This window comes from Oreochromis aureus, linkage group 9 (assembly GCF_013358895.1).
Source record: "Oreochromis aureus strain Israel breed Guangdong linkage group 9, ZZ_aureus, whole genome shotgun sequence".
NCBI lineage: Eukaryota > Metazoa > Chordata > Actinopteri > Cichliformes > Cichlidae > Oreochromis > Oreochromis aureus.
The window spans coordinates 6,539,191-6,554,980 of NC_052950.1; the positions used below are offsets into that span (position 1 = coordinate 6,539,191).

The 15,790-nt window shown below is 41.8% G+C and overlaps 1 protein-coding gene across 1 annotated transcript in view; it reads left to right on the forward strand.

The window, feature by feature from the left end:
- The first annotated feature begins 1,410 nt into the window (after positions 1 to 1,410).
- Positions 1,411 to 15,790, forward strand: part of gfod1 (glucose-fructose oxidoreductase domain containing 1) — a 37,601-nt gene continuing 23,221 nt past the window's right edge. Inside the window, exon 1 of the mRNA XM_031754781.2 lies at positions 1,411 to 2,417. Coding sequence (XP_031610641.1) covers positions 2,165 to 2,417 — 253 coding nt within the window. The 5' untranslated portion in view covers positions 1,411 to 2,164. The remainder of the gene's footprint in view (positions 2,418 to 15,790) is intronic.

The following is a 15,790-nucleotide window of genomic DNA, read 5'->3' on the forward strand; positions in this document are numbered from 1 at the left end:
ACAAGAAAACAGCCTTTGAATAGTGGTCCACTGTAGCAACTACTATGTGTGAAAGGGTTAATGAGTCATAGACTGTATATAAAAGATGGCCAAAAGATTTATAGTCCTGTAGGAGTCAGTGAAAAAAGGGCCTTCGACTTCATTGATCTATACCCTTGGTAGTTGCCTGATGAGTATATGGCCTCAATTGCCAGTCTTCAAGACTTATTCCACAAAACATGATGTTCTTTATTAAATTATGATTAAAAGGCAGAAGGCAAGGTGTTTGTAATGAGTTTCTCAGATCTGCTGTGTGCTGTGATGTCTGGTGACTGATGGGTGAGGACGCAGGTCTACATCTTTCTATACAGTCTGCGGTTAGAATACCATTATCATACTGTTGGCAATCACACCAGATGCACTTAGGTCAAGTGAACTGGTGTGACTGGTGATGACACCTTTTGGAGGTATCTGGTCATAGAATGAACAATGACAGTACAGGGATCAACACAATTTCAAATATGACACTCATATTACATATCATATTACTCTGATGCACAGGTCAACATTCAGGTTGCTAAAACATGAAATGGTACAGAATGAACAGTGTTAGGGAACATCTTCTGGGAACCATTTACTACCGTGAAAATCTTGTAATATTTCTGCCTTAGCATTGCTAAAATCTGAAATTATTATGAGTTAATAATAAGACAGTAAATCAAAAAGATGTAACAGTAAGCAGACACAATTTAGTCATGGCTGTAATGTGGTCCTCTGCAGCTTCTGTAGCTGCAGTAAATGTAGCTACAGTGTTGTTGGTGTGTGTGGTTCCTGCGCTATTAACACCAGAAAAAGCAGATATGTTGAGGAACCAAGCACACTGTGGCCACGATGAAATTCATATCCTTTATCCACTTCAAAGGGTCCTGATCCCTGCTGTAGAGTGCACAGTAGCTCAGCTTTATCATATCTTAAACCTGGAAAATGAGCTCTTTGCCTCTGACAGCACGGTGTGGTATAGTGTGTTTAGTTCTCTTTAAACAGCTGAAGAACAGCTTAAAAAGCTGCCCTGTGACGCTTCTTATACACACTAACGTGAACACTGAGTCTTACTGGATATTTCTAAAAACTAGGGTGGAAAATATAGAAAGTAACTTCCTCTGACTTCAGCTGGCAGACAATAACTTTTGGTGTATGGAAGTATAGCCAGAATCTGAATCTGAAATAGCACCTCTGAGAGTAAACCTTCAATTGCAGCACCTATAAAAACCACGGAAATATATATAATATAATATATGTATCACTTGTTCTTTATTTGGTTTGGGGGTGTAGGGGTCGGAGGTGTAATGAGTGATGGTGGGAGGGTGCGTGTGTGTATTTTTGTTTATTTTCTGCTCTGAATGTGTACAGCACTTTGAGTTTGTATGGAAAGTGCTGTAGAATTAAAGTTTTAATCGACTGGTTGATTGTAACTCATATGAATCACACATACACACGAACAACCATGCTACGTGAAGCTTTTATTTTGAAATGGTGCTGCTAGTAGCGCTTCCTGTGTGTGTGTGTGTGTGTGTGTGTGTGTGTGTGTGTGTGTGTGTGTGTGTGTGTGTGTGTGTGTGTGTGTGTGTGCGCGTGTGTGCGCGCTGCGCCATCAGTAACGTCTCCAGCACCGTAGCACTGCAGCCGCTGTAGGAGCCTACGGGGAGCGGGCACAGGGCGACGGCGGTGTTTCCGGCAGCCTGCCGTCAGACCAAGCGCTTTCCCGGCTCACGTTTCTTCCAGCCCGCGTTATCTTCAGGGAGGGTCCTGCAGGGGGAGGAATAAGCAAACCGCGGAGGAGGAGACACGCTCTCCGCCTGCTTGGCGCAGTCAGTGCGGTGATAGCTGTCAGACGTGGACGAGGTGAAGAGCGGAATGGTTCATTTATAGACTTCGCTCAAGTGTGGAAGCGTGGTCGGATTTCCGCCTGTTCTCGGGTTATTTTTCGGCGGGTGATAACGACAGTTCGTGTCCGATCGCAGAGAGGGGGCGACGTGGAAATGCCGCACAGAGATTGTGTGAGTGCAGGTGGATGGCCAACCTGACGGTCCCCGCCGTCGCTTCCCTTCACAGCTCTGCTGGCGTCCGGAGCTGCGAACACCGAGCGAATCCATACAGAACCAAATCCAACTAATAACCCGGAGCTATGCTTCCTGGGGTCGGTGTGTTCGGCACCAGCCTTACCGCACGGGTGATCATCCCGCTGCTGAAGAACGAAGGCTTCGCCGTTAAAGCGCTGTGGGGCCGGACACAGGAGGAGGCGGAGGAGCTGGCCAAGGAGATGAACGTGCCCTTTTACACCAACAGGATCGACGACGTGCTGCTGCATCAGGATGTGGATCTGGTCTGCATCAACCTGCCGCCGCCTCTGACGCGGCAGATCGCTGTCAAGACACTGGGTGAGTCTGGCTGCTCCTCCTGCTGCTGCTGTTAGGATGGATGTTGCGGGCCTAGCGTGCAGGCTGCACCGGGCCACTCTTTAACACCACATGCCGCCTTAGTATGCTCACAGTGCTGCAGTGGATGAGACCTAGAAGTGGGAGCTTAGTTAGCAGGTGTGGTTGTTAATGATAGATGCCCCGAGCTTTATCTCACCAGCTGTGAGCGTTGAAAGTGTCCTCTTGGATGACTTACAGCAGGCTGTTTGTGTCCTTAACACAGAGCTCTGCAGATGCTGTGCTCCTGAGCAAAACAGTGCTTTTCCTCCCCCATGCAAACGGGTTTACAAGTTGCAAATGTCTCTGACAGGATGTTATAATGTTTTGCATTCATAAAATAATGCATTAGTGAATACATGCAGGTTAGATGTGAGTATATGGGGACTCCCTGCGAGGCAAGGTCTTCAGTCAAACAGCAGATTTAACCCATATTAGTGAAACTGTCACACACAGAAAACTAGAAACCCCCAGAGACCAGGCCTGCATGCAGGACAAGACAGGCACACACACTTGCACATACACACAGAGGTTGTTCTAGTTTGAATGTGGAGCAGTGCAGCTTATTTTGGAGATCACATCCAGGAGGGGTGAGCCTGCTGTGAGAGAATGGTGGCAAGAACTGCCGAGCTCTACTTCATACAGGTTTTATTTGCCCCACAGTCTGGCAGCAGAGCTCAGCTGGCAGTGAGCTTTAATAGGTCAGGTCTGCTGAACATTGAAAACAAACGGGTTCAAAGACACAAAAGCATCCGGGGAAGTATTAGGTTATATCTGGGAAAACATGTTCCTGCTTAGCTACCAAGCTGCAGGAAACAGGAGAGTGTGTAGGACGGTAACAAGGTGAGAGGTAACATCTTCAGCTCCATTGTTTTGTTTCATTAACAGCCTCAAAGATATTCCAGTCATAATGACATAAGTTAAGATGCTGAAACAAGTGACTTGCTCTATATAGCTGTGGTGTCACTGGTTGTAGTCATTTCCCTACAGTTATAAATATCCCCAGTATTAACCATGATTAATATAAAGTTAAGATGATTAACTTTACATTAATCATGGTTAATTAATCCCTGGCTGTCAGGGAGTCTGTTTAAACTCATTTAGAGGGGGAGCCCTTGTCTCAGACAGCGACAACTCATTAGGAACATTTAAGGAAGTGCTAATGACAGACCGTAAGAGGAAACATTACCTTAACTTTAATGCTACGTCGACTTGAGGTGCAAACAGTTGCATAACTAGTTTAGCAGATGCTGCTTTACTAAAGCAGTAAAACTTGCTACACTGCTTATTTAAAAAGCACTTCATTGTCTTTCATTTTGCCACATTTTCATTAAAATAAAGTGAGCCAATGCTTTGGAATGCGTTGGCACAGAATGTAAATACACTACAGCACCTTCATGCGCATTTTATCGACACTTCAGGACCGACCAGTCTGGTAGCAGAACCAGTTTAACCCACCCCAGCTTACTACTACATTTGTTGCACTTTTGCGTCATCACTGGGGTGGCTGCAGCTCAGGTGGTAGAGCAGGTCAGCTACTAACCGGAAGGTTGGTGGTTCAATCCCAGGCTCCTCCAGTCTGCATGCCAAATATCCCCCATGCTGCTCTCCGATGCATCCATCGCAGTGTGAATGTGTATGAATGTTAGATACTAAGCACTTAACAACCTAGAAAACGTGCTTGTGTGAATGGGTGTGATTGGGTGAATGAATTAGTTGTATAAAGCTCTTTGAGTGCTCAGATAGAGTAGAAAAGCGCTATATAAGAACCAGTCCATTTACCATTTACACTGTAATAATGACAGGAAGGTCAGAAGTAGACTTTTTGCAGTACAGGGTCCACACCAGGTCTCCTAAGGTTAAATATTAGACTTAAATAAAATATTAGCATTGTTCAGGATGTCATCTAAGGAAGTAAGTCATAAGTAGAGTTAAAGAAATTGATCACCACCTTGGTAAAAATGGTTAAAACTTCAGCAACATCCAGTAACTACAGGCTGTAGTTGGTGCCATAAGAGTCAAGCAGGCCTAAACAATTTCTTTCTCATTTTTAGTGGCTGGAGTGAAGCTTTTCATAAAATCATGTGATCCTCATTGGCACAAAAAACACTTGAACATCTATGGTTCCATGACAACGTGGCATTCTCCGTGCAGGTCACGTGATCTGATGTCAAGAGCTCCTATAAGCTATTTAGTAGGCCTGAGGGGGGTGCTCACATTGCAGCAGAACCATGTGTAGCACTCAGAGTGGGTTCTTGGTTTGTTCTGAGATGGTTTATAAAACAAAACAAAAAAACTGCAGTAAATTCTAAATAAAAGATATGCATGAACAAGCATAACCCTTATCAGTAACTGTCACTTTCACTTAACACACTCGACCTGCTCCATCCCACTTGTCCTGTCTTATGTGATTGTACTACATTAACTCAAAGTCAAGCAAGTAAACTTTGAGTTATTGTTGTACCATAACTCCACGTGTCAGCCACCTCTACATCGGTCGTCATGCTCCTGGGGAGCACAGTTACCCTGAGCTATAGGAGAGGCTGTTCCAAAACTCTTCCAGAAGCAAGTCTTGCCACTAGCCAGCTTGACAACGACCCTGGGCACCTCTTTGAGTCTGAGACCCCTTATTTAAACGAGCTTGGCATGCTTTCTTCCCAGCGTGTTATAATCATGTTATACAGCTTAAATCCAAAGTGCTGACACAATCATTGTCTCTGTCCCTGCTAGCAAAGCGCAGAAGAGACGACACGCTAAATCACATCATCATAAGTCAAGAAAACAACAAGTACACGTACCTTCATGTTTACATGATAATTAGACATGCTGTATTTTTGCCACTGTGCCGCTGAATCTCTGCTGAGCCGGTGCACTGCTGCACCAGTTTGAATGTAACAAGCTCGTTGGGTGCAGCGGTGGAACAGCTGCCATTTTTACCATTATGGGATTCTTCCATAGATTTCTATAGTGTCAGGTCTCTGTTGAACATTGTGTCAAGTTAGGTCCAAGTGTAGGGCGACTGCCGTGGAGCAGGCCTCCTCAGGGGTGCAGCTGAAGGTTAGAAATTTTTGCTCATGAGCAGGATGCCAGGTTAGACAGGCTGTATAACCCCATGTACAGTCGGTCTTCCACATACTGGAACCACTGCTGATTCTTAGTGTAATAGTTGTGTAATAGTCAGTGTCCCTGTGTGGAGATAAGGCCTCTGCGGTTCCATTCATTCCCACACTGCTGCCTTGTTTGTTCCCTGGCTTCACCTGATTCTGTAACGTGAGCTAACAAAAGGGATGGGACTGATGTACAGGGTGGGCCATTTATATGGATACACCGTAATAAAATGGGAATGGTTGGTGATATTAAAGTCTTGTTTGTGGCACATTAGTATATGTGAGGGGGCAAACTCCTCAAGATGGGTGGTGACCATGGTGGCCATTTAGAAGTCGGCCATCTTGGATCCAACTTTTGTTTTTTCAATAGGAAGAGGGCCATGTGACACATCAAACTTATTGGTAATGTCACAAGAAAAACAATGGTGTGCTTGGTTTCAACGTAACTTTATTCTTTCATGAGTTATTTACAAGTTTCTGACCACTTATAAAATGTGTTCAATGTGCTGCCCATTGTGTTGGATTGTCAATGCAACCCTCACACACTGATAGCAACACCGCAGGAGAAATGCCAGCACAGGCATCCAGTATCCGTAGTTTCAGGTGCTGCACATCTTGGTGTTTGGTGTGGTATATGGGGTACAACGATAGTGGGTCCAAATTTCATCAATGGAAACCTCAAGGCCACTGGATATTTGAAATTGCTACATGATGATATGTTTCCCTCTTTATGCACTGAAGCTGGCACGTTCCCTGAGTTTTTCCAGCAAGATGGTGCACCACCACATTATGGGTGCCAGGTCCAAGCATTCCTAGATGAACAGTTTCCTGGAAAGTGGATTGGTTGTCATGGGCCAGTTGAATGGCCCCCAAGGTCTCCCGATCTGACCCCCTTAGACCTTTATCTTTGGGGTCATCTGAAGGCAATTGTCCATGGTGTGAAGATACGAGATGTGCAGCACCTGAAACTACGGATACTGGATGCCTGTGCTGGCATTTCTCCTGCGGTGTTGCTATCAGTGTGTGAAGAGTGGGAGAAGACGGTTGCATTGACAATCCAACACAATGGGCAGCACATTGAACACATTTTATAAGTGGTCAGAAACTTGTAAATAACTCATGAAAGAATAAAGTTACGTTGAAACAAAGCACACCATTGTTTTTCTTGTGACATTACCAATAAGTTTGATGTGTCACATGGCCCTCTTCCTATTGAAAAAACAAAAGTTGTATTCAAGATGGCCGACTTCTAAATGGCCACCATGGTCACCACCCATCTTGAGGAGTTTGTCCCCTCACATATACTAATGTGCCACAAACAGGACTTTAATATCACCAACCATTCCCATTTTATTACGGTGTATCCATATAAATGGCCCACCCTGTACAGTGGAGGTTTGCTCATGCCATGACTGCACTCTTCTCATTATGTACTTATGCATACCCTAAATCACAGGTCACACCAGCAAAGGCACGTGACAACAAGGGAACGTAAACTATCTTCTCAGTGTTAAAGGTTGCTCAAACGAAGTGAGGCTGTCCCAGTGAACTCAATTGGACCTGCATGCCAACTACATCAGCTCTGTCACTAGCCCTTCTTCCTCCTCTCTTTCCTCTCAGCTCATTTCCTCATAGCTTCACTGCACGAGTACCGCCTGTTCCTTTCCACCCACCTCTCTTCAGCCGGTCTGCATCTGGGCCCGATCCTGTTGGCGTTCTGTTGGACAAACATGAAACAGTGTTTGCAAATTCTGTTGAAATTGGGCTCGATAATTACACCAAGTCAGAATATCATAAACATGATACTGTACATTTTTTAGGTTCCTTTACTGCAGGGGTCTCCAACTCCAGGCCTCGAGGGCCGGTGTCCTGCAGATTTTAGATATAACCGTGGGTCAACACACCTGAGTCACATGATTAGTTCGTTACCAGGCCTCTGGAGAACTTCAGGACATGTTGAGGAGGTCATTTAGCCATTTGAATCAGCTGTGTTGGACCAAGGACACATCTAAAACCTGCAGGACACCGGTCCTCGAGGCCTGGAGTTGGAGACCCCTGCTTTACTGCTTTAAAGACACACTTTTCCATATAGATAAACCTTTTATTTCTTTATCTATTTCTAAATCAATCAGTCTTTGTTCTTCAGAAGAGATCAGATGAGTTTGTCTGGAGCCGAAGCTGGCACCTGAAGGTTGAGGCCCTTTAAATTAAAGGTGGGAATCAGCAGACAACCCACAATACCATGACATCACAGTGCTTCACTCACGATACGATGTTATTGCAATTTCTTAACATTGTGATATTGCAATAAAATGTAATTTAACCGCAAAGTCTGTCCTTAAAGGAAAACTTTACTAAAGCAAAACTACAAAATAAGATTGCACAGCAATGCCATCACTAAAAGCCACCATAAATATTGCCCTAAGACGGAGTCAGTCAGATATCGGTTATCAGTCTGATATCAGACTGTGATTGTGATTATACGCTGGTTAACTGCAATAATCAAATATTTGTCTACATAAACAGAAATTCACTCATGTGACTGAGCCATTAGCTCGCTCTGAGTTGGGAGGTAGCTTTGTCACGCTAACATGACTGGAGCAGTTTTAATTTAAAGGTTAGAAATTCAGATTTTTCAAAAATATAAATGTTTATGGGTAGATCTAATGAACACACACATACACACAAAGTAATACATGTAGTTTGATGCTAATTCTTAGTGTTTCAGCAGCTACATGCTTATGTGTTAAGAAGTGGGAAACAGCTAGTCCAGATATTTTTCTTTCCTTTCAGTTAAATCGTATTTATGGAGCATTGATTCACAACACCTCAGTTAATTCATCTCAAAGGTGAATGACCTATTGCTAGGTAACGATGTCACCATTAGGTGCATATAGTAATTTTTCACTTTGAAAAGAGTTAAACATCTGCAATCATCCACCTTTAGTTGGAAAACTCCGACTGCTGCCTGATTGGTTCTTATCAGATGCTTCATGTTCTTTCAGTATTCGTTAAACCCCATTAAATGATAAAGACAGTGACTGTCAACACGAATAAGAAATTGCATCTGTTGCTGACCTTTTTATCTGTGCTGGCAGCTGTTGCGAAATTCAGAATTTTATCACGCTAATGCAGGACTGTCCTTTCCAAGAGAATCACCCCCTTTGCGCAAGCTTTAATTATCAGCTCAGTGTCTTCCAGCAGCCGTGTTAGCACACATGCTCATGTCCTCAGCTTCGCATGGTGCAGAACTTGGACGCCCAGCAGCTTAGAACATGCATCTCTCTAACATGTGCTAATATATCTTATATATCTTATATATATATCTTAATTGCCCCTTGGGGATAAATAAAGTCTTTCTGATACCGTTTTGTTTTTTTAAGCTAAACCGCCATCTTTTGCCAGAGAAAACAAGAGTAAGCGGCAAGTGAAAGTAAAACTTTAAAGTGGTTTCAGATGAGAGGTGAACTCCACTGTGTTTGGTCAAAGCTTTGAATTAAAACAGCATTTTAACTTGTTAGTGTAGGAAGTTTAGTTTGTAATGCAAGAAAAGAAACCGAAATAGAAAGGTAAGATCAAGATAGAGAGATAACTACTTCAGGTGTTACACATACGCACTGAGCAGATGTAACAGCCACATTCTGGGATCACTTTTTGTGGTTAATAATTGTTATAAAATTGCGTAATGTTTATCAGATATACGCACTCGCACCATGACTTGACTTGAACTCTAAGTAGATGCTCGTAGAAAGCAGTGGTAAATTTTACAGACGGCAGATGTGGTGGTAAAGTTGAAAATAAGATTCCAGTGAATCATGATATCAGCTGACCACTGAAATTTCATCAGCAGACACGGCTACACTCCTGCTATTTCTTACATCACTGTTTTCACGACAGCTCTGTGAAAGTCTTACGCAGTCACTGATTGGCTGACCTGGGGGACTGAAGGACTAAAACTTCCTCTTCTATCAGGGCGTGTAAGCTGATAGTAATCTGCCTGTGGCCTGCTTATTGCTCATTGCTTATTGCTTACCTCATGAGCTGACATGATAAATGTGATCAGGCTTCTTCAACAGAAGAATGTGAACTTTGCCTTTGAGAGCTGGGCGATATATCGAGTTTTTTGTTTTTTTTTAAATATCGATATATTTTTATACGAGATGTAAGATGTGATAATATCCTTTATATCGATATAGTCTATATTACGTTATAATTATAGTTGCGGAGCAGTTTGCCTCTCTTTCGTCCACTTTTGTCTTTACGCAACGTTACTCGACCTTGCCTCTCCTTCACTGAACACAACTCCCCCTCCTGCCCCATCGCTTCACCTGCAGGCAGCGACAAGATGGACACGGCAAATCTCCGTTAATGAGTTACTGCGCATCGCCCCGTGCGTGGGGCTGGACGGCGTCAACGTGTTAACGAGCTAGCCACGCTAACGCCATGCACGGCCTGAAATCCTTTCATTTTCTCAAAAGTTGACTGCGCGCCTTTTGTATGAATTCTGGTTGTGCTTGATGACCGCGAACCGATTTTATGTGGTACACAGCGCTCAGCAATCTGTGAAAAAATGTTTTAGTTCGACTTTGGTAAGCTATGGAGCTGCACCGCTTGATGGGTTGTCGGAGGATTACGGCTACCGAGGAGCCTCGCGGAGTAATACGTACTGTGCTTCAACGTAATATTACCGTATTGTGTGTGTATAAGGACCATAAATGGCACCTGTTCAGAGACATGGTTACTAAGCGGATTTCAAACTCCAGTAGAAGTTGGGAACAGAGCAGCTGTGAAATCTGTCTATGTTATTATGCTCAGCGTCTTTTAGTTTAAATTTTGACTGCACAATTGTGAGCTCTTTGTTATGCACAAAACAACATAGTTTTCTTTTATTTATAGAGCATCATTAATTAATAAATGCTCATAATTTATTTTTGAGTAGTTTTTTTCATGTACATCTATGCTGTATGTTAATAAAAGTGCCTGTGTGACATCTGGGACACAGCTTTGACTAAGAACTCTCTTTTTGTTCTTACTTTATGGCTTTAAAAAAATATCGAGATATATATCTTATATCGCCATCCAGCTAAAAAATATCGAGATATGAATTTTGGGTCATATCACCCAGCTCTACCTTTGACCACACTGACCAGTTTGTTTTTTCCCGCTCTTCATTTGACTTTTGTGTTGTACGAACACACTGTCTAATACTGATTATACTTTGCAAGCATTTAATTCAACAATTGAGTTCAGTTCAACATACTTAGAATGCAAAATTAGATATAAAACTAAAAACGTTTGGTTTGTGTGTTTGTCGTCTTATAATCTGTCCATAATAGTTGGATATTTGGGGTAACAAAAGCTTACAGTCATATATTATTTCATATTAGGATGCTCTATGCTGAAGGTGAGAATTGCCCGATAAGATATTATCACAATAGGTCATTCATGATATAATAATATTATATAATTTTTAGTAATTAGCAGTACACTGAGTGTTGTAGTAAAATATACTGCAATTTATCACCTTTTGTCAAATCAAATCAAATGACAGTTAAACTTTGTCTATATATCTGTTTTATTCATTAAAATAAAGTTATCTCACTATATTTATTATATTTCAATCGGTATAAAATAAGATCACTGTTGCTAACACCTGTCATAAATTTTGCCCTCAGATAGAGTCAGTCTGCTTTGTGTCTGACATCAGTCTGAGACTGACTGGAGTTTAGTTGGCAATTACATGCAATCTTCTTTGATAATACAGCAAATAACTGTGATAAATAATTGAAAATCACATATCAGCTGCTGTCTAAATAAACTGAATTTCCAACAGACAATAAAATGATTGTTTTAATTGATCTCACCAAATTAAATTTAAAGAAATATTCAATATTTACTTGTTTTAAATCCAAGTTGGGTAGTTCTACTTGTTCAATTGTTTACCCAGTGAAATGCTAGTCTGACTGTTAATATTAACATTTACATCATCCAGCCAGCCTTCTCTGTATTGTGTGTCCTCCCTTTACCCCTACTTGAATGACTGAGTACAGAATTAAGAACTAATAATAACCACGGGGATTTTAGGAAAATGGAAAATCACCGGTGGAAGCCAACAGCACCACACACGTTCTTCAGGTTTTACATAAGCAGATAAGCATACTTGGTCTACATTACAGTGAACCTGTCGGTCTTGTTGAGCAGCTTGTTGGCTTCCACTGGGATTTCTTTTGCAGTTCTTCCTCTGGTTTCTCTTTCTTATTAATGTAGCACTCCTGAGGCATGAAGCTTGTATTAGTGTTTCTAGTTTGCTGCATGCTAAGTAATGCCCTCAGGTTGTTGAGACGATACGATACATTTCAGTCTGTTGGTTTTAGGTGTCTTGTATAGCTTTGCAGTAGAATCATTTCTGTTCTCTAACTTCCTCCTGGGTAGATGCTTTGTGAAAATATGCAGCAATGCAAGAAAAAGAAGAAGGCTGATGCCCCAGTTTGTCATCCTCTAAGTGCCCGGTCCTGTTTTTGGGATCATTCGAAAGGCTGTGGAAAGGTTCTCAGGTTTCCTCGCATGAACAAAAATACTTCAGACTGTTGATGGTCCGGTAATTGTCTGAGAGTTGGACTATAGTCTCACACTACTTAAAGTTTTTCTTTGTCTTCTGTCACATATATAATGTTAAAGTGGTGGACACATATTCAAATATAGCCAAAGTTTCTAATAATAAGGTCTTTATATGTTCGAGTAGTGACTTTACACAAAAGCCCAGGCTTCAGGCTGCTCTAAACATTCCATTTCTGATGTTTTTTTCTATTCTTGGATCTGTGATGTCAGTGAGACTGGATATCCCTAATATGGTCATCTCTGCTCTGCTGTACAGTCTGTTTACAAGGGGCAGGAAATCAGAAGGGAAGGGACTGAAAGGCAGAGCAGAGATGAGCTAAAATGGCCAAGGTTAGCCATTGAATGATTTAACAAACCACACAAAGGTGCAGGATAAGATGACTAGGAGTAGTTTGAAATGTGTAATACACAACACTACTTTAGTGGAGGCCAAGGATAAAAGTATAAAGGTGGAAATGAGCATACTGGGTCACTAATCACCTTGTTAAGATTGTGCTTTTATTCTGGTAAATGTTCTCGTTTGGGCAGAAGGTTGAATGGCTGTGGGTCACACGCTGATGGGGAATCTGAGAGTTGAACTGAAATGTAAGACAAGCATGAGTTTCAGGTGCGCTTTCTGTCCCCTCGTGTGGTTCTGTTTTGCTGATAGGCAAAGGAAGTGCAGCCCTTCAGCTCAGCTCTGCGGTGCACTTTTACAGTGACGAGCAACAGGCACAGCACAGCATGCTGTGTCTTTTTAAAGCGACTGTTGGCGCCTTGTGACGTTTGTGTAAAATCCCTTTCAATTATTTACTTCATCACTTGTGTCATTGTGAAATTCCAAAATTGATTTCTGTTGTAATTCTGAGAAAAATGCAACATAGATCACAAGGAAGTTGAAAAGGTCAAGCAGCCTCACAGCATGACTGCTGAGCATGAAACTGACAGCACTGGGGTGTGTTTTCTGCATCAGTCGTTACTCATAACCAGGTTGATTAGTAATACATACGTGATAATGACAAGTCAACAGAAAAACTTGAACCCTTGAGCAAGAATTGACCTGGCAAGCACTCTAATTGCAGAGTTGTACTGGGTGATCACTTTAGTCCTTTAACAATTCTGTCCTGTCAAGAGTGGTCTTATGCTCCCTTCCATGGGGCAGGTGGGATCTCTGAATGGCTACATGAGTATAAAGGTGTTGGGATAAAGTCCTACTTGGACACAGTAAAATCAGAACACCGTCGAAAAGCTTCCTCAGTCCTTATGAAAGTACATTTGTCCTGTCTCCCTCCCTGAGTGCCGTTCTGCTGAAGGTTTCTTCCTGTTAAAAGGGAGTTTTTCCTTCCCAGTATTACCAAATGTTTTCTCATAGGAAGTCATCTGATTGTTGGGGTTTTCTCTATGTTATTGTAGCATCTTTTACTTTAGAATATAAGGCACCTTGAAGTGACTGTTGTTGTGATTTGGCGCTATATAAATAAGACTGTAATTGAATTGAATTATCAAATATGAATCTGGTTTCTTTCATCTCAGTGATAGAAGATATGTGTCTGGTTGGTGTGTACTAAGCTGCACAGCCAGACACTCATTCATACTGCTGGCTGGACCAGACTGTACCTGCTAATTATAGCATGTAAAGCTCAGTAGATGAACAGTATGGGCAATCACTCATCTCCATAATGTGACTGTGTGTAATGTGAAGGTTGTTGGCTATAATGAAAGCCCACAGAAAAATATAGCTGTAGCTCTATGGGACATTTTAGCATCTTTCAGTTCACTGTTTAGGTTTTACCGCATTCAGCTTTTCTGTCTTGGTCCAGTCCAGCACATAAACAAATCCAAACATTTTCTTTAGCTATCCCTGTGTTTGTGTTGTTCCTGCATGAATAATATGAACAGTCTGTAGATAACAGGTAACCATGAAGCATTATGCAGACTAAAAGCTAGCAGTGATCAGGTCAAGGGGGTTTGAGTGACACAAAAAATGCAGTGTGTTACTGCTACAGTTAACAGTAGATGATGTCTGCAGTAGTTTTAAATCTAAATCATGCCCATGGTTCATCAGCACTACATAAGATCTCAGACACCTGCTCTGCAGGGCCACCCAAATGCACAGGTTTATTTATAACTTGAATACTAAGGATGTCATCATAAATACATGTTTCCACCTCTGATACTCATACCTAACAGCACTTTTGACTGGTGATGAGCTCTCTGGCAGCCCACTGAACATGTTTAAAGTGCAAACAACGCCCAAATGTACAAATTACAAGAGAATAGCCAGGCTTTTTGACACAAATTTATCATCACTGAAAAAAAAGCAAATGTAAAATTAGTTTAACATTCATATTGTTAACAAGCAAAAGAAATGTTAATTGTACATGCGTTATTAAAAATACATCTTAGCTTAGCTTGTATTTCCTTTGTTAGCAATAGCCTGAAAACCATAAAGTTGTTTTTCTATGTCTACTGCTTCAGTGTGTTTGCCAGATGTTGAAATTTAAAAAAAAATCTATTTCTTTATTATAATGCATAAGAGCATGTGTGAAAATGCTTTGTGTGTGGAGTTTGTTCTCTATTGTTAAAGTGAAAGCTACGCTAACACTAGCTAGCTTCTACTAGGCCAGTCATAGCTACAAATGTGTGAATGCATTAGGTAGGCCACACCACTGAATGTATGCCTGTATGTCAGGACAGTTGATGCATAATTTTCCAAATTTCCAACTATAACCACATCATGGCATGTTGTTTTAGATAAACATTGATATGATATAAAAAAAATCAAGCTGTTTGGAACAGCTAAATATTGGCTGCAGAAAAGCAGCTTGGGGGTTAATAAAGTGTATATTAACTAGCTAACATTTCTATTTATTTCCACATTTCTTCTTTTTTTAATTTATTTGAGTCACCTTGTCAACTGATGAGTTATTTCCAGCTACCACACACACCATTGTGGTTACTCCACAATGTATAAAGGAGGGAGTCCAACCAGTGTTAGCGGTTTATGTTTGAGTTGCTATAACCACAGCAGGTCACTTATTATGGAAAAATAACCTTTTTCTGTATTTACCACATTCTTAAATGATAAAAAGGTACAAAAGAAGAAAGCACCTCTGATGTAGTCTACAGAAGGGCTCAGTTTTCTTCAGGGTGACTTTGCTTGCATTCATCAGCCTGATGGATGAAGGGCCCTTTGGTTAAGCGGTCCTTCCGAGTGGTTTAGCTCCAGACAAATTAACCACCCTCGCAGACGGAGTCAGCCAGGAGATAGAGTGGTATGCTGACATTCCCAGGCCTTCTTTTTTTGCTTTCTGCACTTGTGTTTTTCACCACAAGTTTCCCACTGGTTTGCGTTCATGTTCTACTGGATGTCCATTAACATGCTAATGACAGCCTGGGAGCACAAGTGTGAAAAAGTGTGTTTTAGAGACAGAGGAATGAACCGAGAGACGATGAGGAGCAGTGAGGAAGAATAGCAGAGAGAAAGCTTGTCATCCTGTTAAATTGCTTTTGTGTGTTGGATGAATGGCCGGACGGGGAAAGCTCTTTCAGCTCACCGCCACGCTGTGCTGACAAGTGAGCATTCCTGGAGAAAAGGAAAGTAGAAACCTCCCCGTCCCTGCCCCTTCGACA